Source organism: Malania oleifera, chromosome 10 (assembly GCF_029873635.1).
Source record: "Malania oleifera isolate guangnan ecotype guangnan chromosome 10, ASM2987363v1, whole genome shotgun sequence".
Classification (NCBI taxonomy): domain Eukaryota; kingdom Viridiplantae; phylum Streptophyta; class Magnoliopsida; order Santalales; family Ximeniaceae; genus Malania; species Malania oleifera.
In genome coordinates, this window is record NC_080426.1 from 46,045,915 (window position 1) to 46,072,384 (window position 26,470).

General features: G+C 37.2%; 1 protein-coding gene across 3 annotated transcripts; it reads right to left on the minus strand.

The window, feature by feature from the left end:
- Positions 1–424: 424 nt before the first annotated feature.
- On the minus strand, positions 425–26,303 carry LOC131166875 (pentatricopeptide repeat-containing protein At2g46050, mitochondrial). 3 transcript variants are annotated; one of them, XM_058125487.1, is made up of 6 exons: positions 23,887–26,162; positions 23,676–23,707; positions 4,361–4,502; positions 4,071–4,153; positions 739–854; positions 425–617 (listed from the first exon to the last, which is right to left on the minus strand). In XM_058125487.1, exon 1 carries the CDS (start codon positions 26,140–26,142, stop codon positions 24,094–24,096), a length of 2,049 nt encoding a protein of 682 aa, XP_057981470.1. In that variant the 5' UTR covers positions 26,143–26,162; the 3' UTR covers positions 425–617; positions 739–854; positions 4,071–4,153; positions 4,361–4,502; positions 23,676–23,707; positions 23,887–24,093. The 3 variants fall into 3 exon arrangements, with proteins under 3 accessions (XP_057981470.1, XP_057981468.1, XP_057981471.1); XM_058125485.1 differs by lacking the exons at positions 425–617; positions 739–854 and having other exon boundaries at positions 3,912–4,153; XM_058125488.1 differs by lacking the exons at positions 425–617; positions 739–854; positions 4,071–4,153; positions 4,361–4,502 and having other exon boundaries at positions 23,525–23,707; positions 23,887–26,303.
- Between the last annotated feature and the right edge of the window lie 167 nt (positions 26,304–26,470).

Genomic DNA, 26,470 nt, shown 5'->3' on the forward strand with positions numbered 1-26,470 from the left:
GGTACAGGATATTTCAATAATATCTTGGGAAATTATCTTCAAGAAAATGGAATCATCCATCAAAGTTCCTGTGTCGATAACCCTCAACAAAATGCGATTGCTGGACGCAAAAATAGGCATATTCTTGAAGTAGCTTAGGCATTGATGTTCACTACAAATATGAAAAAAATATTTTTGGGGCGATGCCATTTTAACTGCTACATATCTCATTAATAGAATGCCTAGTCAAGTTCTTTCTTTTGCCACTTCTCTCCAAAAATTCAAAGAATATTTTCCCAACTCTCAGCTCAACTCCAATCTCTCCCTAAAAATTTTTAGGTGTACTACATTTGTACATGTTCATGCTCACATTAGGGATAAATGGGAACCTCGCGCCATTAATTACGTTTTTATTGGTTACTCTCAAACTCAGAAAGGCTACAAATTTTATGATCATGTCACAAAAAAATTGTTTGTTAGCCTTCATGTCATGTTCTTTGAAACCACTCCTTACTTCCAAAAGCCCTCTCTTCAGGGGGGAGAATTGTAGTGAAGATCGATTCTTTGATTTCAGTGTGGATGAATCTGTGCCATACACTAAATCTATCAACACCATTGTCATTACACCATTCCCTAATCTGTCATGTACAAAAGACCACTTAAATTCAGAGGGAGATACAGAAAAAAAAAAAAACAATAACAAGGAGATACTTGTTTACTCAAGGAAGCCAAAATCAAATAACAGGGAGAATCTCATACCTGAGACACCAAGAGAGTTGTACCAGTGATAGCTCCGAGCAACCATGAGTCCACGCCCAATCTCGATCAAGTAATAGATCCAAATGGCCACAAGCTTCCTTCTGATAAGTCTGCACCTGATGACATAGCTCTCAAAAAACAAACTAGGTCATGTACTCTCCATCCCATTTCAAAATTCATGTCTTATAAAACTCTATCTACAAGGTGTCGGCTTTTACCTATTACCTTGACAAGATAAAAATTCCAAAGAATATCCAGGAAACCTTGGAGATTCCTAAATGGAAGGAAGCCGTCATGGAGGATATGCGGGCCCTGGAAAAGAATGGAACTTGGGATGTTATGAATTTTTCGAGAGAGAAGAAGCCAGTAGGCTACAAATGGGTCTTCACATTGAAATATAGAGCTAATGGGACAGTTGAACGGTATAAAGCCCGTCTTGTTGCAAAAAGGTTTACACAGACCTATGGCATTGACTACACGGAGATATTTGCACCGGTGGCAAAATTGAATACAGTTCAGGTTCTCCTATCCTTGGCAGCCAACTTGGATTGACCACTTCAGCAACTTGACATTAAGAATGCATTTCTAAATTGTGAGTTAGAAGAAAAAATCTACATGACGATACCACCGGGTTTCAGTAAAAAAGGTGAAGAAAACAGAGTATGTAAACTCAAGAAGTCCCTGCATGGACTTAAGTAATCTCCTAGAGCATGGTTTGATAGATTTGCGAAGGTGATAAAGAACCAAGGATATCGACAAGGGCAATCAAATCACACTATGTTTTTCCAACAGTCTAAAAGTGGGAAGAAAACAATTTTGATTGTGTATGTTGATGATATAATCCTAACTGGAGATGATATAGTGGAGATAGAAAGATTGAAGAAAGTCCTAGCTACTGAGTTTGAAGTTAAAGACCTACAACAAATGCGGTACTTCTTGGGAATGGAAGTTGCTAGATCAAAAAAGGGTATTAGTGTCTCTCAACAAAAGTATATCCTTGATCTCCTAACCGAAACTAGCATGCTTGGATGCAAACCTAGTGAAACCCCCATTGAAGTAGTAAAAAGAGTTGAAGACTGCAGAATATCGGTTGAAAAGGAGAGGTATTAGAGATTGATTGGTAAACTAATTTATCCATCACATACCAGACCTGACATCGTATTTGCAGTAAGTGTGGTAAACCAACACATGCATTCACCAAAGGAGACTCACCTAGAGGCTGTGTACAAGATTCTTAGGTATCTCAAGGGTTCTCCAGGCAAAGGACTCTTCTTCAAGAAATGTGAAAGCAAGGAAGTAGAAGTTTTCACAGATGCTGATTGAGCAAGATCAACGGAAGATAGAAGGTCTACCACCGGATATTGCACCTTTGTATGAGGAAATTTGGTGACTTAGAGGAGTAAAAAACAAAATGTAGTGGCTCGAAGTAGTGCTGAAGCTGAGTTCAGGGCAGTTGCACAAGGAATATGTGAAGGACAGTGGTTACGAAAAGGTAGGCACACCAGTAAAAGATAAGATAAGAGAAGGGCTATTTAGATGGTTTGAGCATTTGAAACATAGGCTTAGTAGTGTTCCACTGAATAGGAGTGAATTGGTTATTGTCAATGTAGTAGAAAGGATAGAGGTGGACTTAAAATAACTTGGAATGAAATATTGAGAAAGGGTCTAACAACTCTTAAACTAAGGACTTAAAGCTCCTTCTCGTTGTTGTTTGTTGTGTACATATATATATACATACACACACACACACACACACACACACACACACACACATATATATATATATATATGTGTTTGTGTGTGTGTGTGAAAGCACCAAAGAGATGGACAACTTAAAATCTAGTCTTCGAAATAATTAAAGAACATAAATTAATTTGTTCATTTGCATGAGTATATCTCCTATAGAAAGATTGAAGCAATGTATAATTTTCCTCATCCGTCCTCATGGAGAAGTTGTAGTTTGAGTGTTTTTGTTAAATTGAGCTAGCTTGATTGCGCCCCTGAATTATGCGTATCAAGTCAAAAATAAGAAAATCTCCTGTTTCAAATGTGTTTGCTCTTTGCCATTTTTAATATTACAAATTAATAAACAATTCAAAAAAGGCGAAAAGCAAATTCCAAGGGCAAGAAGCGAACAGTCCACAAATCAAAAGGGTCTAATAATTTTCTAAAATAATACACACACACACACACAGAATATTAAATATTGCCCATTATATTGAATCTTAATTAGTTTCCGACCACTTTGTCTATTAACTCTCTCCATTTCTCTTTCCACTCTTGAACTCTTTATCTTCTTTATTAACTGATTCTTCCATCTCTGCTCTCAGGTTTTAAAAAAATGCATCACATATATGTTTCAAAATGAAATAAATGCAAGACAATAGAGAAAGTTAAGAAGTTGTAAGAGCAGTTTTCTCATTGTAAAATTTTACGAACAGCTAATAAAGGCATAGTCTTGTACTCTTGTTATTATAAATTGTATTCTCACTTTGATGACTAACCAAATTTGAATCCTATTTTAGGAGTAGACGGAAGGAAAATTAGAGAATGAGAAGTATTAGATGGTGTCCATTTATTTTGAATATTGATTAGCATCTTACCCTTGACATCGATTCTCCATAGCTCTTTCTATGCTTAGACTCACCATCTGCTTTGCCAATTGATCCCCCCCCCCCCCCCACCAAATGACTACTCTATGTGACAAAATGCATGATATTATATGTTTTAAGAAATGAAATAGATGCATGAGATATCAATAAAGAAATTTAAGAAGTCTGTCAAGGTAATTGTGTGACTGTAAAATTTTACTAACAATTACTAAAGGGTTAGTTTTGTCATTATAAAATATAAGTTCTCACTTTGACAAGCAAAGAAATTTTAATTATCTTTTAGAGGTAACATATTTTAGTCAAGTTCCACAAATTTCAAGTCTAAAGCTTGAACTTTACTTTCACATAGAAGAGAAAATTAAAGAGTTTATTTTTCTCATTTTATTTTTTTCTGTGATTTTCTTTCTTGCACTTTCTGGGTAGCCACACCCCAAATGGGTCACTCCCCCCCCCCCCACCTCTCCCTGCAAACAGGATCCTAATCACCAACTCAAAAGTATAACTTCTCATTGGTCACTACATATTTTCAATACACATCCAAACTAGCCAAATCCATCAAAAAGGACGTCCACAATGATTTACAGAACCATTCAAAAAAACAATGCATGCAGCATATGTAATAAAATGAAAAAAAAAAAAAAAAAGAAGCAGAAGTTTTACACAAAAGGAATAAAGTAAATTAATCGACAAAAACAGAAACAGCAGAACTGAGTGACTGACCATTTTTTCCCTGGGGAAAGATCCTGATGCCACTTAGCTTCCTTCAACATGCATGTGACTGGGTATCACTCTCCACCTTTAACCTGTGAACAAATTGGAGAACCATCAATTGTCATTTTAAACAATGGAGGAGGAACTATGGTCACTGGCAATGTGTTCATGCTGTGTTGATATTCCCTATTTCTGATTTTCCTAGGAATGAATCAACTGAAAAAGAGAAATTCAAAGTACAGTGCTAAACTTCAAAAAATAATACCTATTGGCAAGTGAATCTCTAGGCCACTACTTACCATGCAGTTGCAAAACAGAGAACTGCCAAATATGTCCCTTCATTGACAGCAAGCCCTGATTTCAACTTCAAGGGACTCTCAAATTGAAATGGTATTAAGGAGCTAAACTCACAGTATGGTCAAAAACCATTTCCTGTAGCCACTGAAGAAGCATCATATTTTCATTAGTGTAAAAAAATAAAGAATTGTATATCTTAAGAATATATATAATAGGAATTAAACCACTCTTACAAGCATGAATTCTAGAAGTAACTATCAGAGCAAATTCTGCGTTTGAGCCATCACCTTTCCAAAAGAATATTTAAAAAACCAATGTATTTGGTTAGCCCGGGAAATGGCCACACATGGATAAATTATTAGGTTAGTCTATCTAACCACATCAAATTTTAGACAAGATATCAAATCTTTTGATTTTGAGTGATTTTTAATTAATAATGAGGGCAGGCCTTGAATCAAAGGTAAGGTTGTTCCTTTGTAGCAAGTTGGTCATGGGTTCGAGTCCAAGGAAATAGTCTCTCTGCATAAAAGCAAGGGTAAGGTTGCGTACACTGCAAGGACCCTCCCCTACCCTCGCAAAGTGAGAGCCTTGTGGCCTGCAGATGTCCCTTTTTGTCCATTAATTATTTATCGGGTTAAGTCCAACTTTTCAAAAATCACCTAAAGTTCAATGATTTGATTGGATATTTAAAATGTGACGTGGCCCCTAATAACTTCTCACACGAGTGAGGTTAAAACTATATATAAGGAAATAAAAGCACTCTTCTCTGCAAGCTTAAGTGTTTAGAGTAACTGGTTGTTCCAGACGTGTAATCAAGAAGACAATAATCTAGTGATAGGTTAGATAATTCCAACCAATGGGGGGCTGCATGTGAGGGCAAGACTACTCGTTAGTGAAATGTTGATCGTTATGGGATATTTCATTTTCCTGCTTATGGTAACAACATTAATTCTTATCATTTTTAAATCATCCCAAATCCCACTGACTCCTTCAAATTCAAAATGCTACTTTTTTCCCATGAAAAAAATCAATGCTAGGTCATTCTAATAATGAAGCTGGCTTATCTTCAAAAGCCACTTTTTCTCATAAGCTGAGAAAACTCAAGATCTAGTCAAATATTAAATTACTCAATTGAACTAAAATTACACAACTGAAAGCAGAACTACAACCAGGTTCTGGAAACTTTGGAGAGAGAGAGAGCATTCAACATGCAAAACAATGATTCTCTGTACTGGCACAGTAGAAGAGTCAACAATCATTATGTTTAAAGAAACACCAAGTTTTACATTTTGCAGATTCTTCTAGCATTAGAAAGCAGAGGTTTGTAGGATAATTAATAAATTCTATGAACTTGCATGGTTAGCATTCAAAGATGCAGTTTGACTATTTGAGGATATTGCAATTTCATAATTCATAGCCACTGCACTACATCCTGCAAAGCTGGCAAAAACATTTACATTATTAGCATCTAGAAAATCAGGAAAAAGTTCCACAGGATGGGAACTCAGACAGGCAAAGAAATTAACCAACTGACAAGATGCCAGTTTGACTGTAGTCGGAAAGTGAATATTTTTCATTTATTTCCTAACAAACATTCAAAATAATATGAGAACGATTTAATTTTAGAGGTCTTTCACATTAGAAATAAAGTGAAACGAGATACATGAAGACAAAAATACCTTTGAGGCTTGACATTTTCATTTTTTTTCTGAAAAAGAAACTATAAACTACTAAAGAAACCAGGAACAACAGTACAAGTATCAAAAGAGAACTGCCCTCCAATCTCTTGTGATGTCAGAAAACAGTAATCTCCAGAAAAATCCAAGAGTGCACCCAAAGGGATGTGAGCAAAGTTGCTCTATCCCAATTCCCAAACCATGGACGGGTTGAGCGACCTTTAAAAATCCTAGCATTCCTCTCAATCCACAGGGTCCAAAGGATGGCGAAGACAGCTGCAAACCAATTCTGTTTCTATTCTTTCCAAAACCCAAGAGGTTGACCAATAACAAGTCCCCCACCTTTCTTGGGGCCACCCACTCTTTCCCCACAAGGAAAAAAGACCATTCCAAAGCTTCGATGCTACCCTGCAATGCACAAAAAGATGGGCACTCGTTCCGTTGCTTGCATTACACATGAAGCACATGTTATGACTGAGAGCTTTATGGGGCCTTCTCCTCTGAAGCAAATCCTGCGTGTTAATCCTTTCCAGGATCACAGTCCAACCAAAAGCTCAAATCTTCCCAGGGACCTTAACCCTCCAAAGAATGTGGTTCCAAGGAGAAAGGTTGGGGGAAGGAGGCTTTAGAAGGTGATATAGAAAGAATTTAGAAATGAATGTGTCGGAGATCACCCTGCCACACTCTTCCATCCTAATGAATGGCAGGAGCATGATGGTCTAATAAAGAAAGAAGGATAGTGAGCTCTTCAACTCTCTTTCATTGAGATTCCTAAAGAAATGGAAATCCCAAGGACCCCCCTCTGAAGAAATGAAGGAGCTGATGGGAGCATCATGAAGCAATGGAAGCTTGAATACATGAGGAAATTTTTCAACTCCAAAAAAGACTCCCCACCCACATGTCCTCCTAGAAGCAAACGTTTTTTTTTTTTTTTGCCATTACCCACTTTAAACCAAATAAAAGGAAAGAACAGACAAGCTACTAGGGAGACAAATTTCCAAGGATACACGTGAGAGGTAATGCCACTGCCTCTCATCCCCCAATCATTCCATTTGATACCATACTTGCTCTTAATCACCTTATGCCATGGGGAATCAAATTCTAGAGGGAGCCTCCAAAGCCATTTGCCTATAAGGGAGATGCTTTTGGATATCACATTCTCAATGGCCCAAACCCCTCTCAGACTTAGGTCTACTGACCACACCCCAGCTAACAAGGTGGTCTCACTTACCCAACTTGGAACCGTTCTCAAGAAATCACGCATCAGCCTCTCTAGCGATTTGGCTACTTTCAGTGGAATCCTAAATAAGGAGAGATAATAAATAGGAGTGTTAGAGAGCAAGGAATTAATTAAAGTGGCTCAGCTCCCCAAGAGAGAAATAAGCCCTCTTCCAACTCTCCAATCTCCTAGTCACCTTATCAACCATAGGATCCCCAGAAGACTTCAGAGTTTGGGTTCCCTCCTAAAGGGACATCGAGATAGGATAGGGGCCACTCAAGGGATTCACAACCCGCTAAAGAAATGAAATTTTAAAGAACTCTCTCCCCATATTGATGTTTGCTGTCCCACTCTTGGACTTGTTAATCTTAAGGCCCAAGATTTGCTCAAAAATTTTCAGCAACATAATGACTTTCTGGAATTTAGCAAGTGTCCTCGAGAAGGAGTAGGGCATCATCAGCAAACTAAAGGTGAGAGATCTCCACTTCATCCCTCCCCACATGCAAACTGCTGATAACTCCCCTACACTAAGCATGGAGTAGCATCCTACTAAGGGTGACAATAGCTAGGGTAAACAAGAACAGGGAGAACGGATCCCATTGGTCCACTGTCTCCATCAATCCTCCCAAAAGCCTTTTCTTACCCAACACCTTATCTAAAACACCCTAGTTGACCCTAATGTAGGCTTTCCCAAAATTCATTTAAAGAGAATCCCCTTTCTACCTCTCCTCCCTCCCTCCTCACATCCTCAACCACCTTATTAGCCACCAATACCGCATCAGAGATTTATCTATCATGGATGAATGCAAACTGTGCCATGGTGATAGTGTCCCCCAAGACAAGTTTAAGTCTATCGGTAGTTTAAGTCTATTGGTAAGATGATATCATAGTAAGATGTATGGAGTCACAGTAATTGTTACTTTTTTGTTAGGAACATTGATGATTTGAGACACAAAGAGAACAAGTTAGGCCTTTATGAGTTTACCGAGTCAACAAGAGGCTTGATTGCACCAACTATGACTGAAGTTTAACTTGCATTTTTTTTTTTTTTATAATAAAAGAAAGTATGTTAGATTGAGAAAGAGAAGTTGCAATTTAAGGGGACAAGAAATCTGCCCAAAAAAATAAAAACAGCAAAAAAAAAAAAATGCAATAAAAATAAAAAATAAACAATAAACAAAAAGCACAATTAACCAAGGAGACCCCTTTTCTATCCCTTTCCATCATAACTCACAAAGCACTTTAGATTTTCTAGCTCCCTTTGAGCCTTCACTTCGTACTTATCCCTGACAAACCACACCTCCATTCCTCCAGCATCACACATTTCATTACCCAATCCATTGTTTTCAAAATTAAAAACCCCCTTCAATCCTTCCAGCAGGGGTGGGTGAGTATATATGATAGGTCCCCAAGATCATCACATGGATCAGAAACATAACCAAATTGTTCCCAAATCTTGTCCAACAACAAACCCCCATCACTCTCAAACTTACTTGTCATAGCTATCATTATCTGAAAAATTGCCCCATTTCTTAATCTCATTTCCCTTGCAAGCTCCATTAATCCCTATATCCTTCCACTTATCTAGTGCATCTTCCACAATACTCAACTCCCCTGCAGAATCTCTCCTTAAAACTCTTTGGCCTTACCTCACCAAATTGCTCTCTCTTCTCTTCATATAATTTCTTCATTTCTGCACCCATCAAAGCAGCCTTCCAATGAATATCACCTTAGGGCCCTTATATTTTTCATAATTAAAACCTAAAACATCAGATTTTGTACCCAAACCATATTCCTTTTTCTTCCTCCTGGATATACCAGCCTCTAACCCCTTTGTGAAACCCAAATCAACCACCAATCTAATGTTTTTTTTTTTTATTTTCATCAATTTTTTCCCTACTTGTTATCGGAACCAAGCTAAAATCATCTTGATTATGCACTGAATGCTGATCCTCTTTTTCGTTTGTCTTGATGCTTAACTTGCATTAAAATTCTTAGACCTTAAATTTCAGCTAGTAGAGGAGTTCATGGCTTAGTAAGAGCTTATTCCCATGCAGTTTGGACGATGGGCGGTTGTGAGTTTGAATTCTAGGGAGGATTTTAACTCGTAACCTTTAATCTCTTAGCAGCATCAGGAATTTGACATTCTTTTAATATTTAAGTAGTGTTTGCAAATATGGATTTTGGACCTTGGATTTGGACTTGTGTGGATTGGAACAAATTCAATACAATTTTATACTGCGTTTTGTCCAAATCAACACAAATCCAAGTGTGAAATCCATGCTCCCAAACACAAGGTTCGTGTATTTTTGTTGGGATCCATATCTTTTAGATTTTAGGACATCTCTATTTTAGTAAATAAGCATTTACTTTTCTTTAGTTTCTACAATTGTTTTTGTTGTAAAGTTAGGGGATGGAGAAGAGAAAAAAAGAAGAAGAGAAGAGAAGGGGAGAAAAAGACAAAAAAAAGAGTGAAAATTGAGTGGCAATTTCATGGAGTCACGTATAGCTCTGGGTCTGCCCTCTTATTTATATTAATGTGAAATCTTTAGGACAGAAATACTCCTATTAACCCAACCTAATTACTAAAATAGCATATTATCTTCTAACGCTGCCCGTCAAGCCATTAATGTATAAATATCACCAAACCCCAGCTTGTAACAACCCTAGACAAGGCAGGCTTAAATAAAAGCTTCATAAAAACATCACCTAACTAATCCATAGATTTCACAAAAGGAGTCCTCACGACCTTATTCAACACGGCAACCTTCACAAAATGACTGTCAACTTTTATGTGCATTGTGCTTTCATGAAACATTGGATTGCTACCAATATAAATGGCAGCTTGATTATCAAAAGGCATATCCATTGGCTTCATTACCAAGAATCCCATGACATAAGAGACTTCAGATGTATAACCACACTCATAATACAAGCCATAGCTAGATATTTTGCTTTAGCATTGAATCTTGCTATATTAGTTTGTTTCTTGCTATGCCAGGTAACCTTGTTACCTCCTAGAAATGTACAATATCCAATAATAGAACTTCAATCATCAACTCATCCAACCCAATCTGCATCAAAGTATATCACATATGATCTCACAATTTCTATTATATTTATACATCAAACCTCTGCTAAGAGGCCTTTAAGATACCGCAAAATCCTACCAACAAAGTCCCATCAACCAACATTTGTTTTCAAAGTATGATCCAACATCTCTAGACAACTTCACACTAGGATACATAGGAGTATCAACTGGTCTAGCTCCCAAGAAACCAGTCTCACTTAACCAGTCTAATGCATATCTTTGCTGAGATAGATCCAACCCTTTCATACACTATATAATATCAATACCAAGAACTTAATGTAGAATACCCAAGTCCTTGATTTGAAATTTTCTTAAAGCCATAGCTTAACATCTGCAATCCCACTCTAGTCACTATCAGTGATGATGATATCATCAAAATAAACAAGTAGAAGTATCACACCTATCTCCTTTTTGCGGACAAAACCTAAATGATTGGTTTACCGTTGTATAAAGTCATTCGCAAAGACTACAACACTAATTTTGTAAAATTACGCTCGAGGAGACTGCTTAAGACCATAAATGGCCTTATGCAACCTACATACTTTACCATCCACCCATTGAGAAACATGCCCAAAAGGTTGCTCCATGTATACCTCTTCTTATGAATCTCTATACAAAAAGGCATCCTTCACATCCAACTAGTATAAAGTCCAAAATCAACTACCAATGAGATCAGTACATGCAAAGAATTTAGTTGAGCAATAGGAGAGAAGGTCCCAAAATAATCAATACCGTAGCTTTAGGTTACCCCTTGGCAACGAACCAAGTCTTAAGCTATTTAGTAGAGACCCAACAGCACCTAACCAACTCCTTACTGAGTGGAAGATCCACCAAGTCCCATGTCTCTTGAGTGCATCCATTTCTACATCCATTGCATGCTTCTACCCAAGGTCAACAAGAGCTTCAACATTCGAGGTAGGAACATAAATAGAGGAAAATAGAAAAGGAAAAAAACTTATAGGACTAGGATTCTAGGAAGGTGAAGAACTGAGACATAATGAGCAATAGCATAAGAAACTAAGGAATGCAGAGCACATGTTTGAGCACCTTTCCAATAACCAATGGGCGAACCTAGGTCACACTGAGATGGATCTCCAAAACCAGACGTGGAGAGGAACAAGAGGCGGATGTCACCAAGGCTAATAGAAGAGTTGATGATTTGGGTATGAAATCTAATGTTTCAGCTCTACGTCAAATAAATCTAAGGGTCCCAAGGTTTACGCTCGTTGGAAGACTGTTGCGCAAAGATGAGGAAGTCATACAAATAAAAGAAAGGACACTTGGGTAAGGCAGTAAGAAAAGATTTTAGAGAGAAATTTAAAAGAGGATTTAAGTATTTTGGAAGATATTTCTACAAAGAATACGGGCAATTTTTGTGACGGGGCTAGCAAAGGAAATGAGGAAATGAAGTGGGGGGGGGTCTGTAAGATAACAACAGTGACTATCTTAGTGAATTTGATTGTGGTGGAGGTTTTTTGTTGGATGAGTTTAGGAAACAACATGCGATATATCTTTGGTTCCTATTCTAGGGGACATATCATATATACATCCATCTTGTTGGAAGGATTGGAGGGGGTTCCTATTTTTGAATATGATAGTTTGGTCAATGAACTATAGTGCAAGGACGGAATTTTACCAACACCAGCGAAGGAGATTCCAAGGAAGGTTTTAGAAGCGCAAGATCAAATGTATAGATTGGATTTAAAGTTGTGTGATTATAGAGGAAATGAAGTGCAAATTGATAGGGGCAATAACATAGTTAAGAAATGTCAAAGAGAGTTAGTAACTTTAAGTGTTCGGTGAATTATGATGCAAAAGCATTGATGAGGGGATTCCCTAGTTAATTTTTAGTTTTAAATTTTTAAAATTTTTATATTTATTTTTTCGTTTTTTGGGGTGGATTTCCTGTCTCCTTTTGTTTGTAACTTCTCTTTCTCTTTCTAACACACCTTCTTTTTTTATCAAAAAAATAACTATAAAAATAATAAAAAAATAACAACATCAACAATAATAATAATGTCAACAATAAAAATAATAAGAAAAATATAAATAGTGATAACAACAAAAAATGTATAAAATAATAAACAACAAACGACAACACACTTACAATAATAATCATTCTTATTGTCAAAAGAGAATATGCTATTCTAGTAATTAGGTTTTGTTGATGGGGGAATTATTGTTCTTAAGACTATTCTAATTAATAATATATAAGAAGGCATACCTGGAGCTGTATGTAGACTACAGGAAATTGCTGCCCAACTTTCCTTTCTCTCTTCTTCTCCTCTTCTCTCCTCTTCTCTTCTTCTCTTTCCTCCTCCATCTCTAATTTTGCAACATGGTATCATACCATTGATCTCCTTCAAATCTAATTAATCTAAATTGATTTTGATACTCAGTTTTTTCTTTTTTCTTTTTCTTTTTTTCCATATACTCCCCTAAACTTGAATATGATTTTCTAATTGGTTTGACATTCGTTTAGGGATACCCTTCCTCTAGGTTAGGTTGTGCTACACTCTTGGTAGGAAGCTGTGTGCTTTTGTTGTGATTTGTTGATGTTAAGTTCGTCGTACACTTATACTCCTTTTCAGTGTAATGTTGTTGATGTTCCTCTGTTCCACAGACTGCTTTCAGTTGTGCACTTGTACTTTCTTTGTGGTTTGGTGGGGATACTGCTTTGATGCTGTGTGTTCATTTTGTGATTGATTGGTGTTCAAAGACTTATTTGCTGTTCTTGCCTACACTCATTTCCAGTTGCTTCCAGCCATAGCCCATAATGCCAAGAGCTGCTTCCAGGTTGTTTATTAAATGATTGCGGTACTTTGCTGCGGTCTGCTCTGTTCTTGTTGTAAAGCAATTCCTCCTAGGATATTGTAAGCTCAGTTCTGTAGCCATAGCTGCCTCTTAAAGTTCTGGAATTTGGAAGGTCTCAAGTGTTGTAAGTTATGGGTTTTTGAAGTTCAAAAATGTTGTTTTGTGCTAGTGTGTGCTACCTGACTTCTTAAGCTCCTTCCTGTGATAATTCAGACATGGTTATTGCCTCTAACCATAGTAGGAGAAGTTTTTTGGGGGACAGGCACGAGGTTTTGACTGTGGTCATGGCAGCAGTTGTGTATTAGAATGAGGAGTTCGTCATGAATTCTTGCATTTGCACAATTGTGGTTGGGATCTCCTTAGGAAATCAACTTGGCCCAATAAGTCTCTTGCTAAGGGCGATTCCACTAAGCCACTCCACTAAGGAGTTGAGTACATCATCTACCATGTCCAGAGAGGGATTTAGCAATCGTGTTTGCATGATTCAACAACTCCAAACTCAATCTTTTACATCTTGTGCTAGTGAGGCCCATTTAGGTTAAAACCGGTCTTCTTGCCTTTTCATCCTCCTCACCTATACAGATTTTGGTGCCTCCTCCCTGAAAAGTAGTCCTAATTTGTTTGAGGCCTTGAACCACACTACTTTACACTCTAAGGTTACAATTGTTGATGGTTCAATTATGTCGGTTTCTGGTTTTGGCAATATTCTTTCAATTCCTTTTATTCCTCTTTCTTCTATGTTATATGTGCCTAAATTTCTATTGAATCTGCTATGAGTTAGTCAATTAACTAAGTACAACAACTATTATGTGGCCTTTCCTTCTCATTGTGTTTTTCAAGATCCCCAAACAAAGAAGAGGACTGGTGGAGGGCTTGAGAAGGATGACCTGTACTATTTCGATGGTGGTCATTGTGGATTCAGTTCTTGTCATATGGCTTCCTCAATTTCTACTCATGGTGTTTCCCTTGATTAGTGACATGCTCGTTTGGGTCATCCACGTATTAAAAAACTATAAGCAATTTTTCTTATGTCCAAATTTGCTTTTACTCATTTTGAATGCTTTGCAATAATTGGGAAAGTATATTAGGACACATTCTCCATCTAGAATCAACTTTTGCAGCAAATCATTGTTTTCTCTTATTCATATAGATATTCGGGGTCCATCTAGAGTCAAGAATTTGCCTGGTCATTAATATTTTGTGTCCTTTGTAGATGATCTTTTCAGTATGACTTGGATCTATTTTTTAAAAGATAGGTTTGAATTTTTTAATGTAGTTACTTAATTCTATCAAGAAATAAAAACTCAGTTTGTAATTGATATTCAAACGTTTTCAATCTGACGATGCACTTGAATTTGTTCAAAATGAGCGTTAGTTTTTTTTTTCTTGGCTGAAGGGATTATTCATCAAACATTAGGCATGCATACCCAAAATGGAGTAGCTAAATGAAAAAAAAATAGACATTTACTTGACACAGCATGGTCTCTACTCCTTCATGTGCATGTTCCTAAAACATTTTGGACCGATGCTCTTCTTGTTTTTTGCTCAACAGGATGCCCTCTAGTGTTCTAGGGTGACAAATACCCTTATCCATTGTGTGCACAGAAACATATTCTCTGTTGCACCTCATGTCTTTGGATACACATGTTTTGTTTATGTTCCACATGCTGGTCAGGGCAAGTTCTCTCTTCATACAGTTAAATGTGTCATTGTCAGGTACTTGAGAACTCAAAAATGATATAGATGTAATAAGAAAAAAATATTTTAATCAAAATTATTTAAAAATCATTCAGTCCTAATTTTTTTCTGGACATGACGTGCAGCAAAAACTTGCAAGACCATCCAGCAAGTTTTGCATGGTAGGTATATAGAGGTGGGAGTCGCAGGACTGGTGGACTGGTCGACCTCCCAGACTATCGTGCTCTCTTTCCATTACTTGACGTTGAAATTCAATCCCCCTTTCTTGACCATAGGATCTTGGTTGAACAAGGTCTCCCCTCCCCTCCCCTCCCCTCCTCTATTTGGAGTTTGGACTTTTCTAGTTTCCTAAAATTTGCATGATGCCTGCCCTACACACATTAAATACAGACCATTGCCATGCCATGCCATGCCAATGCACGAAATCTGGGGCTATAAGGGTAGATGTTCCCCAGTCTCATCAGACTCCATTTTCCATTTGAAGAATTGATGAAGACAAAACCCAAGAATTGAGTTATAATAGTGATTATATTAGTGTAATTATTTATAGCTTTTATTATTTTTATAATAATTATTATTCTTAAAATTGTTATTATTATTTTTTCCTTTTATTATTAAGATTGTTCTTGTTGTTATTATTATTTTTATAATAATAAATACTATTTTTATTGTAATTATCATTAGTTGTTCTTATTTTAATTATAACAATAATAATTAGTATTATTACTATTTGTTGAATTGTTGCTGTTCTTATAATATTTTTATTATAAAACGAGTTTGACTCCATGGAATGAAGATGGGTTCCAACCAATCTTGACCAAAATCATGATTCTTCCATTCATAGAAATCGTATTTTGGTTAGAATACATTTCCCCCCTTGATTGACAAACCGAACGCAAGAATACAATTTACAATGTGTTGCCATTAGTTTTGAAGTAAATCATATGATATACAATGTGAAGCACACTCACATTTTTTTGTACGTAGTTATGTAGAGGTGGCTAGGTTCTTTTACTCATATGCATCCATTGCATTGGATGATATTTTGTGTTTTATTATTGTTTATTTTAATTTGGGTTTGAGGTGTTAAGAGCAAATATCTTAAAGGGTTGGGTTGTGTCTTCAAAAAGTCCTCAAATGGAAAATGGACTCTGAAGAGTCTGCAGAACAACTACCTTTATAGCCCTAGATTTCATGGCATGGGCATGGTGTGTAATTAATGCACATGGGGCAGCCATCGTGTCAATTTTGGGAATCTAAAAAAGCCCAAACTCCAAAGAGATGAGAGGAGAGGAGACCCTATTCAACCAAGATCTTGTGGTTAAGAAGGGGGTATTCAACTTCAACATTAAGAAATGAAAGAGAACATAACAATTTAGGCGGTCGAGACGACTCTCACCTCCACATACCTCTCCATGCAAAACTTGCAAAAACTCACAAGATGGTCCACGAGTTTTGGCTATGCATCATTTCGGGGGGAAAAAAAATATGGGGACCAGGCATTTTTACATAATTTTGATATAAATAATATAATTTTGGACAAAACAAAAAACTCACTATTATGATCCCCCAAACTTGTAGGAAATATGTTAAGAGTCGATATCACAATTTTTTAGGGAACACCATTATTCTATAGTGTCTGGTCTTCCTTAGAAGAATCTATTTTGATTCCATCACAATTAATGGTCCCCCCTCTTGTATTGGTCCTCCTATCCTACCTTTATCCCTCTAGATAAATCTTCTACTCCTCTTCCAAATCCATTAGTTACTGATTTAGACAGACAATTAAATGGAAAGCAAGCACAGATATCACTACCACCATACAATTGCACCTTCTTCCCATCACTATTTCGGCTTTTGGTTCTAAAGATCCCATTGCAACTTGGATTTGCCCATTACTCACTAGGAAGGTACTCGAACATGTGCTTGTCAGTTCTTAGCCACTTATCATATTGCTCATTATGTTTTAATTCTTCACCTACGTAGTCCTATGCATTCTTTTGCTATGTCTATTCCATAGTTTCTATCCCTTCCTCGCATGTTGAAGCGCTTGCTAACCCTAGGTGGAAGCAAGCAATGGATGTCGAAGTGGATCTTCCTCTCAGTAAGGATTTGGTTAGGTGTGGTTGGGTCTATACCATCAATTGGCCCTACATCCACCTAGTATTATTATTATTTATTTTGAAAGATAGCAAGAAAATACAACCAAAAATATCATTTATTATTGTTTTTATTAAAAATATAAAAACAAATACAATTTCTGATCCAAAATGCATAAATTTTCAATAAAAATAATTTTGCATTAGGGGCAATTTTGAAAAATACTTATTTGTCATTTCATTTAACCACCCATTAAAGTTGGAAAGGAATAGAAATTTCTATGCATACAACCATTATGTATTAGTATTTGTTGAGATTTATGATTAAGTGAATGACCTTACACAATAGGTCTCTCCCTCTATTTATAATACATATCAAACACATTGTAATGACCATACCATTATACCTTTACTAACTCTCATTAATTAACATAATACTAACACACTAATAACACTAAAAGACTAAATAACAATTAACACTCCCCCTCAAGCTGGAGCATAGATATCATATGCTCCTAGCTTGATACAAATAAATTTAACACAAACACCACCAACACCCCCCCCCCCCCCCCCACAAAGCTTTGGTAAACAAATCGGAAAGCTCATCAGACTTCACATAAGTGGTGGTAATGAGCTTCTGCACAAGTTTCTTCCAAAAAAAAATGGCAATCAACTTCAATGTGTATTGTTCACTCAAGGAATACTAGGTTGGAGGCAATACAAAGAGCATCTTGATTATCACACATAAACTCCATAGTCTAAGAATGTGGAAAACCCAATTCTTCCAACATGTTTTTCAACTAAACAAGCTGACATGTAGTGTGAGCCATGGCCCTATACTCTAACTCAGCACTTGTCTTGGCCACTACAGTTTGTTTCTTTCTCTTCCAGGAAAACCAAATTACCACCAACAAGAATATTGCACCTACTTGTGGATAAGTGTGACCCTGATATTGATATAAGAGACCTCTCCTAGGTGCACCTTTGAGGTATCATAAGATGTGAATTACTGCGTCTCAATGACTTATCCTCGGAGAATCCAAAAATTGATTCACAACACTTGTTATGAAAATATACGTCCGGTTGAGTGATTGCAAGATAATTCAACTTCCAACAAATCTCCAGTATCGTCTAGGATTAGGCAACAAATCATCCATGTTCAGCACTAACTTGCTATTAGGATCCATGAGTGTATCAACTGGATTGAATCCCAACAACATATCTCATCCAAAAGATCAAGAACATACTTCCTCTGTGACAAAATAGATCCAAACAAGATCAAGATACTTCTATACTCATGAAATATTTCAACTGTCCCAAATATTTGATTTGAAACTTGGTTAGTAGAAAATGTTTAAGGCTCTGAATACCTTGATCATCATCACCTCTAATTACAATATCATCCACATACACAATAAGAAGAATCCTACCCTGAGTATGACGATAAATCACAAAGTGATCCACTGCACACCATTGAAGGCCAAACTCAAGCACTACAACATTAAATCAACCAAACCATGCGCCTCTTGAGCTGACATAATAAGCCTGACTCCCCTAATCAACAAACCTACATGGTTACTCCATATAGACCTCCTCCGAAGATCACCATACAATAAGGTATTCTTCATATCTAACTTATGCAACGGCCAATGACAAGTGGTGGCCAAGGAGATGAATAGGTGTACTACTGTAAGTTTGGAAACCAAAGAAAAAGTGTTGGAATAATCCAAACTATACACCTGAGTATACCCCCTTAGCAACAAAATGTGCCTTCAAACGAGCCATAGAACTATCAAGGTTGACTTTCACAGTATATACCTAGTGACAACCAACCACAAATTTGTAAAGAGGAAGGGAAACCAATTCCCAAGTATCATTGTCCTGTAAAGCATTCACCTCATCAACCATTGCATTCCTCCACCCAGAGTGGCCTAAGGCTTCCTAAACAGATTTAGGAAGAGCATAAGATGATAGATTTGTAACAAACCAATAATGGGAGGGTGATAAGAAGTCATAGAAAACAAATTCGGAGATAGGATGTTGTGTATATGTGTGTTTACTTTTTCCGAACAGCAATGGGAGGATCAACATCGTGGGAAATATGATCATAGGAAACCAAAGGCATAAAGCTAGAGGGGACTCTCTTCCTTGGGACAATTGCGTGAATACTAAACATTTATTTTGCCAATTTAAGGTAATAGGCCTTAATGACTTTCAATTTTTTGCAAATATTTCGCAATAAATTGAGAAATGGCGATACTTTCATATGCGCATATAATTGTTTGGGGCCCACTACAAGATTTTGTAATACTCAAAGTATGGTTGAGAAATAATAAAGATATTAGGGAGTTCAAGGAAAATTACTTGCAAATTAGGATGATCGAGACGGTGAGAAGGACTCAAACCACATGGAGACACAAGTGGATGATAGGGTAAGGATAGAAGACTAGAACCTGGAAGATAAGGCAGACTAAAGGACTCATTGAGATCAGAAGCACTTACAGACTGAGTGTAGTATGGTGTAGACTCAAAAAAGGTAACATCTGCAGAAACAAAGAAGCGATGTAGAGTAGGACTATAATAATGATATCCCTTTTAAGTACATAAGTAGCCCAAAAAGGCACATTTTATAGCACGAGGATCCAACTTATTCACCCTAGGAGTCAGCTAATGAACAAAAGACACACACCCGAATATACGAGGAGGTAGAGAGAATAGAGGTGAATTAGGAAAGAGAACGGAGTATGAAATTTTACCACTAAGAACATAGGACGGCATCTTGTTGATAAGATAGCGCAAGTAGTAAGTATAGCATCACTCCAAAATATTTCAGGTACATGCATTTGATAAAGTAAAAGGTGTGAATTATTTCAAGGATGTCTATTTTTCCTCTCTACAATCCCATTTTTTTTAAGAGTGTGGGCACAAGATGATGATGAATGGTACCACATTAAGTCATATAAGTAGCGAATCGAGTACTAAAGTACTCTTTAGCAATATCACTCTGAAGCATTCAAACTGACAAACCAAATTAAGTCTTTATTTCATAACAAAAGGCACAAATTTTATGAAATAACCCAAAACAATCTTTTATTAAAATAAGCAAGTCATCCTTGAATAATCATCCACAAAGGTTACAAAGTAACAAAATCCTCAACTTGGACACAACTCTACTAGGACTCCAAACATCAAAGTGGACTAACATGAAAAGGCTTATAGCCCGTTTATTACCTCAAGAAGCAAAAGGGACACATGAAGCTTTCCCAACTGACAAGACTCACAATCAAAACTAGACGCAAGACTTTCCAACATTTCCAACAAAGGATGACGAAGGTGACAATGAATTTGGAGAGGTGTGGCAACAGCAGTGCAAGCAGTTAATGGAGATAGCGGCTCAAGGTAATAAAGTCTGCCAGCTTCACGCCCTACACCAATCATCTTCCTCATCTTCAAATCCTAAATAACCACAAAATCTAGGAAGAATGTTACTAAACAATTCACAGATTTGGTAATCTTGCTAAGTAACAAAAGATTGAAAGGAAACTTGGGACCACACAAAATTGAAGGAAGAGAAATAGAAGAAGTGGGATTTACAATCTCAATTCCCCAAATAGTTGTGGTGGATCCATCAACAAAAGAAGCACAAGGTAAGTTTTGGGATATTGTAGAGTAGACATGAAATTAGGTATAACTATGCTATGATCAATGGTAGTGAAGTCTATAACCCAAGGACTAGGACGAGAAGTACGAGATGATGGGTGAGTTGTGAGGTTGCCGATTTGGGCAAGAGATGCAATGGGAAGAGAAACTTGTGATGTTTGATACTATTAGAACTTGGAAGCTCTTCCTCTGACATAGATATAGTATGTTGCCCCCCACTTGGCCCCAAAGGTGTGGAGTCGGCAGTGGCTGCATTGGCAACACATGAAGGTTTACAATGAAGATCCCAACACTGCTCAACAGTATGACCAACTTGTCCACAGTCAACACACTTGCGAGGAGTGTCGTTACCTCGTCCATCTCTACTACCACAACCCCTTTAACCACCTCAATAACTTCTACAGTTGCTTGGTTGAAATCTAGAATCACATGGCAAATGTTGTCCTCTCAGAGCCAGATGCAAAAGCAAGTCAATGTATGCTAAAGGAAACACGAAGGACACAAGAATAAACATCGTCAAACGATGGCAACTCAATAGTACTAAGTATCTAGGACTGAACTACCTCAAATGCAAGTTTCAAACCTGCTAGAACCCAAAGAACTGTCATCTTTCCCCTCTATTTCTACATCTCATGAACATCGGTAGTTATAGGTCATATAATGTAAAACTCCTCATGAATACATGTCATCTCTCCAAAATACTCTGTAATGCTTCAATCACCCTGTTGTAATTGAGTACTCATGGGATAAATCATACACACATGTGATATTACCATAGTACAGAAGCTTGACATAATCCCAAATCTCCTTGCATGTATCTAGATGCATGCACATCCGTGCCATCTGGGGTTCCATCAAGTTCCACAAAAGGGAAACAATCAGGGCGTCTTCCTGAATCCACACGTCTTTTCTTTTCTCATCAAAAGGACTAGATTGGAACAAGTGGTTCTAATTTCCTAATCTTACTGAATAAACCCTAACAGATTTTGCCCACTTAACATAATTCTTTCCATCCAACTTTTTAGTTGTTATTTGTGGCAGCAATGAAGGAAACATATTTTTTGGGATTCATAGACTCCATCCCAATACTCACAAACCAAACCATTATTAAATAAGAGGAACAAACAAAACTAATCGGGACAACTATGAATGAAATTAACCACCGAAACAACCATGGATGAGGTGAACCGTGAACCACCAACAAACTGATAAAACACTGCCACAACCTCACAAATCAACTTATGAAAACACTGTCGCTGCTCCAAGGGACTCAAAAATGGCCTTTACTAACCCTAAACAACAACTAACAGATTACCATTAGTGCATGGACGAAAAAAATTGGATTTTGGAGCAAACACATGTCCAATAGCCTATAATGTGGTCAAGGGAAGGAATCAGAACATGCTAGAAAACACAAAAAAACAAAAAAACACAAAAAAAAACACAAAAAAAACAAAAACAAAAATTGATGGCTAGAAACACTCTCACGTGCTGGCGCATGGGGTTGGGACTACTAGCAATCAACCAGTGCATGGGGGCACTTGGAGAGGTTTCTAGCAATGGAATTTTGAAGGGTTATAGTTCAAACGGTTCTATTTCTAGCTATATAGTTGGTTTCATGAAATATTGAAGGGTGTAGTGGTTTTGAGAAGGGCAGCAATGGGAGGGTGTTTCCTAGTGGCACTGAGCCAAGTTTGCTGATAGGATTTAGGTTGGATCTTGCATTGATACCATGTCTAGATTTTTTATTAAATGTATGACCTTACATAACAATAGGTCTCTCCCTCTATATATAATACATATTACATATCAAATACATTCTAATGACCATAATACCCTTACTAACTCTTACTAATTAACATAACATTAACATACTAATAATATAAAAGACTAAAATAACCATTACTAGTATATAGTAACCCAACGGAGAAATGGCCCAACGATGATTCCATTCTTGCCTCAATTCCCATTCCTCACTCGACCACTTTCATGCTTCAGTTCCATTCTACTAACCGAACGAGGGGAAGTATATGAAATTAAATGCATGTTGCATACATACAAAGTATTTTGTATGACATTTTTCAAGGGGACAATGTTTTGATGGTGACATATTTAAATATTAAGTCTCAAAATTAAAATTTGAGTTAAAAAAAGTGGATTATACATGCTCCCACATATTCATGTGGAGCCTTGGGGGTCTAGCAATGTAACTTCATCCCAAAACACACATGCGTGCCTACAAACACATGTGCCCCTCCCCACCCCTCAACACACAAAGTACTCGTCCAAAACAAATATTTAAAGTTATAAAGTTAAGACCATTAAGGTATCTTAATTCTTAACCAATTTGATAAGAGATATCACTGAGGGTATCTTAACAAATTTAATCTGAGCAATTATTGAGCAGCACTGTTAAGGCCTGATATACATTGTTGGCCCACAGCCTAACAGGTTAAGCTTTTAGGTAAAGTGGTAATTTAGCATGGTATTGGAGCCAAGTTGCCAGGAGGTCCTAGGTTCCAGTCTTGTTGCCTGTGTTTATTATTTGTTTGTTAAAGAATTATCTAATTCCCTATAATGGGTGGTGCTATCATTTGTTTATCTCTCCACCTGCTGTCGTGCTGCACACGCGGGGGAATGTTAAGGCTTGATATACATTGTTAGCCCACAACCTATCAGCTTAAGCTTTTAGGTAAAGTGGTAACTAACAAGTGCAACCAGTTTGAAACAGAAAATTAATGATAAAAATATATTTCTTTTTAAAAATCAGGAAGTAAGAAGTAATGGCAAAATGTAGTGACAAATTAATGGATAATTGACCAAATTTAAAAATTAAAAAAAAAAATTTAAGGGGAAGCACTGCAGATTGTTAAAAGTTGTAAAAAAAAAAAACAAAAGAAAAAGGAAAATAAGAGTAGAATTGTGATTAATTCAAAAAAAAAAAAAAAGATATATACATGATAAAATCAGGTTAATAATTTGGAACTTCTTCAAAAATTCTGGTACAGGCACAATGAAAAGTACAAACCATGCATTTATTGTAAACAAAGAATCTCTTACCTCAGACCTGAAGTCTGTGAAGCAAGCTGCTTCTGGTAACAAAAATAAAAGGCAAACAAAGAGTAGAATTGTGAGTGATCCAAAAAAAAATTAGAAAATTTATTTATGCATGATAAAATAAGATTAAAAATTGGAACTTCTTAAAAATTTCTGGTATGAGCACAATGAAACATACAAGTTATGTGTTGACTCTAAAATATGAATTTTTTACCTCAGACTGTAGAGTCTGTTAAGCAAGCTGCTAAGGCTTGATACACATTGTTGGCCGGAACGTAATAGCTTAAACATTTTGGTGAAGCGGTTGCCTAACATAGTTTCAAAGCCATGGTTGCTAGGAGGTCCGGGGTTCTAGTCTTGCTGCTGCATTTACTATTTGATTGTTAAAGATTATCTTATTCCATGTAATGCATGTTCCAAATCAGGTAGCATCTTTAAGCAGATATTCATCCCCTACAATGTCAAGTACAATGCTTGTGCTGGAAACATTGTCATCCTCCTTCATTAGCTTAATCAACAATCCCAACATACTAAACACCTCTACAGCTTGTGGGTGGGATTTATCACTTGATAGGAAAGTATGAACCTTGCCAGCAATCTCCAGCCAGCTACAACCTGGAAATTTATTGTCACATCTGCTCTTCATCATTTTGCGAACTCTCGCCACATCTAGCCAATGCCCAGAACAAGCATACATGTTTGACATTACAGTGTAGTTTACAGGTTTGTTGGGCTCCAATACAAAAAGCTTTTCTGCTGCCCATTTTGCTAATCCTACATTTTTGTGAACTATACATGCTGCAATGAATGCCCCAAGGGTGTTTGACTCAGGTTCATTTGGCATTGAGTTTAATGCATCAAAAGCTTCATCAAGAAGTCCAGCACGCCCAAGAAGGTCAACAAGACAAGTATAATGTTCAGAATCTGGCACAATTTGATAGCCGCTGGTCATTAGATTAAAGTAATGAAGCCCTTCACTTACCAGGCCTCCATGGCTACAAGCAGAAAGAACCCCAAGAAAAGCAATTCTATCTGGCCTCATGCCATTATATAACATCTTCTCAAAACTACTAATGCTTTGTCTTGAAAGACCATGGAAGGCATAAGCCCCAATAATTGAAGTCCAGGTAACAAGATCAGGCTCTGGAACTGAAATAAAAGACTGGAATGCATTAGAAATGCTACCGCATTTGGAGTAAGCATTTATTAGAGCATTTGCGATTGACAAAAAAGCTTGAAATCCATTTTTAAACGCTTGTGCATGAATCTGCTCAATTTCACTCACGGCTGATAAATTGGCACATGAACTAAGGATGCTAGCTAGAGTTAGCTCATCTGGGTCAAAATCTTCCCTACGCATTTTCTGAAGAAGTTTCATAGCCTCCTTCCCATCTCCATTCCGTCCATACCCCACAATCATAGTGGTCCAAGACACAACATTTCTTATACTCATCTCATCAAAAGCCTTCTTAGCATCATCTATGCTCTCATTCTTTGCATACATATCAACAAGTGCACTGGCCACTAAAACATCCAAACCAAATGACAGTTTTATGATGAGGCTATGAATCTGCTTCCCCAATTCACAAGTTCCCAATGTACCAAAGGAATTGAGCAGACTAGTAAATGTGAAATCATCACCGTTCACACCTTCCAACCGCATCAAATTAAAGACCCTAAAACCCTCTACTCCCAAACAATTCAAAGCATAGCAAGACACCATCACATTCCACAACACCAAATCTCTGGAAATTACATGCTCAAAAACGCACCGTGCATCTTCAACTAAGCCAAATTTGGCATATAAATCAACAAGGGCGCTGCTGACAAAACAACTCAAATGAAATCCCCATTTCACTATTAGACAATGCAGCTGTTTGCCAATCTGAACATCATTTAAATCCAAGCAAGCACGCAGCAAACCATTCAATGTTATATAATTGGGAACCACCATTTCTAACAACATTCTCCTAAAATAGAAAAATCCCAAATGGACGCTACACCTAATACTACGGCTGCACTCAGCCGTCCCACAAATCACTGTATTCCACGTTACCACATTTCTAACAAGCATTTCATCAAACAACTTCTGTGCATCATAAAACTCCTTGCACTTGACATACACATTTAGCAACTGATTTTGCATAGACTGCTCGTCCTGGTATCCTAACTTTAACAAGTGGGAATGCAGTTGTTTTCCTTGATTAATAAAACCCATTTTCGCGGAGACTTTGAGGGCACCTGAACAGAAGGACTGGGTTAATTGAGAACCGCTATGAACGGCTGAGCTAGCAGTTCCCATCGAAGCTCCGGGTCGACCCAGAAAGAGAGATTCATGGATTTCTTCAGACCGGTCGTGTTTTTGGCCATTTTTGGCGGTTTGAGTAAGAGCAGTAGAGAAGCTTGTTGATGGTGATAACAAAAGTTTGAAATGAACGGTAGGGATTGAAGAACGGTAGTTTGAGATCATGGGATGATGGGATGGTTAAAAAGGCTAATTTAAGGGCAAGGGCGAGGCAGGCCCCGGCCGTTTGCGAGACTGCGTTTCATAGTGGCCGGGGGGTTAATGAAACGGTCGTTTGTTCGAGAAACGGTACCGTTTCCTGCCAGGAAAATGGAACCGAGCCGCCTGCCTCGACGGATCCGTCGTCTATCTCATCAATCTCTCTCTCTCTTTTGGTTTTTTTTTTTTTTTTTTTTTTTTTTGACAATCTCTAAATGGTAAGTAATTTTTTTTTTTAGACTTCAAAAACTAATATTAGTTTCCTTACATTTTAAAAATATCAATACCAGTAGCG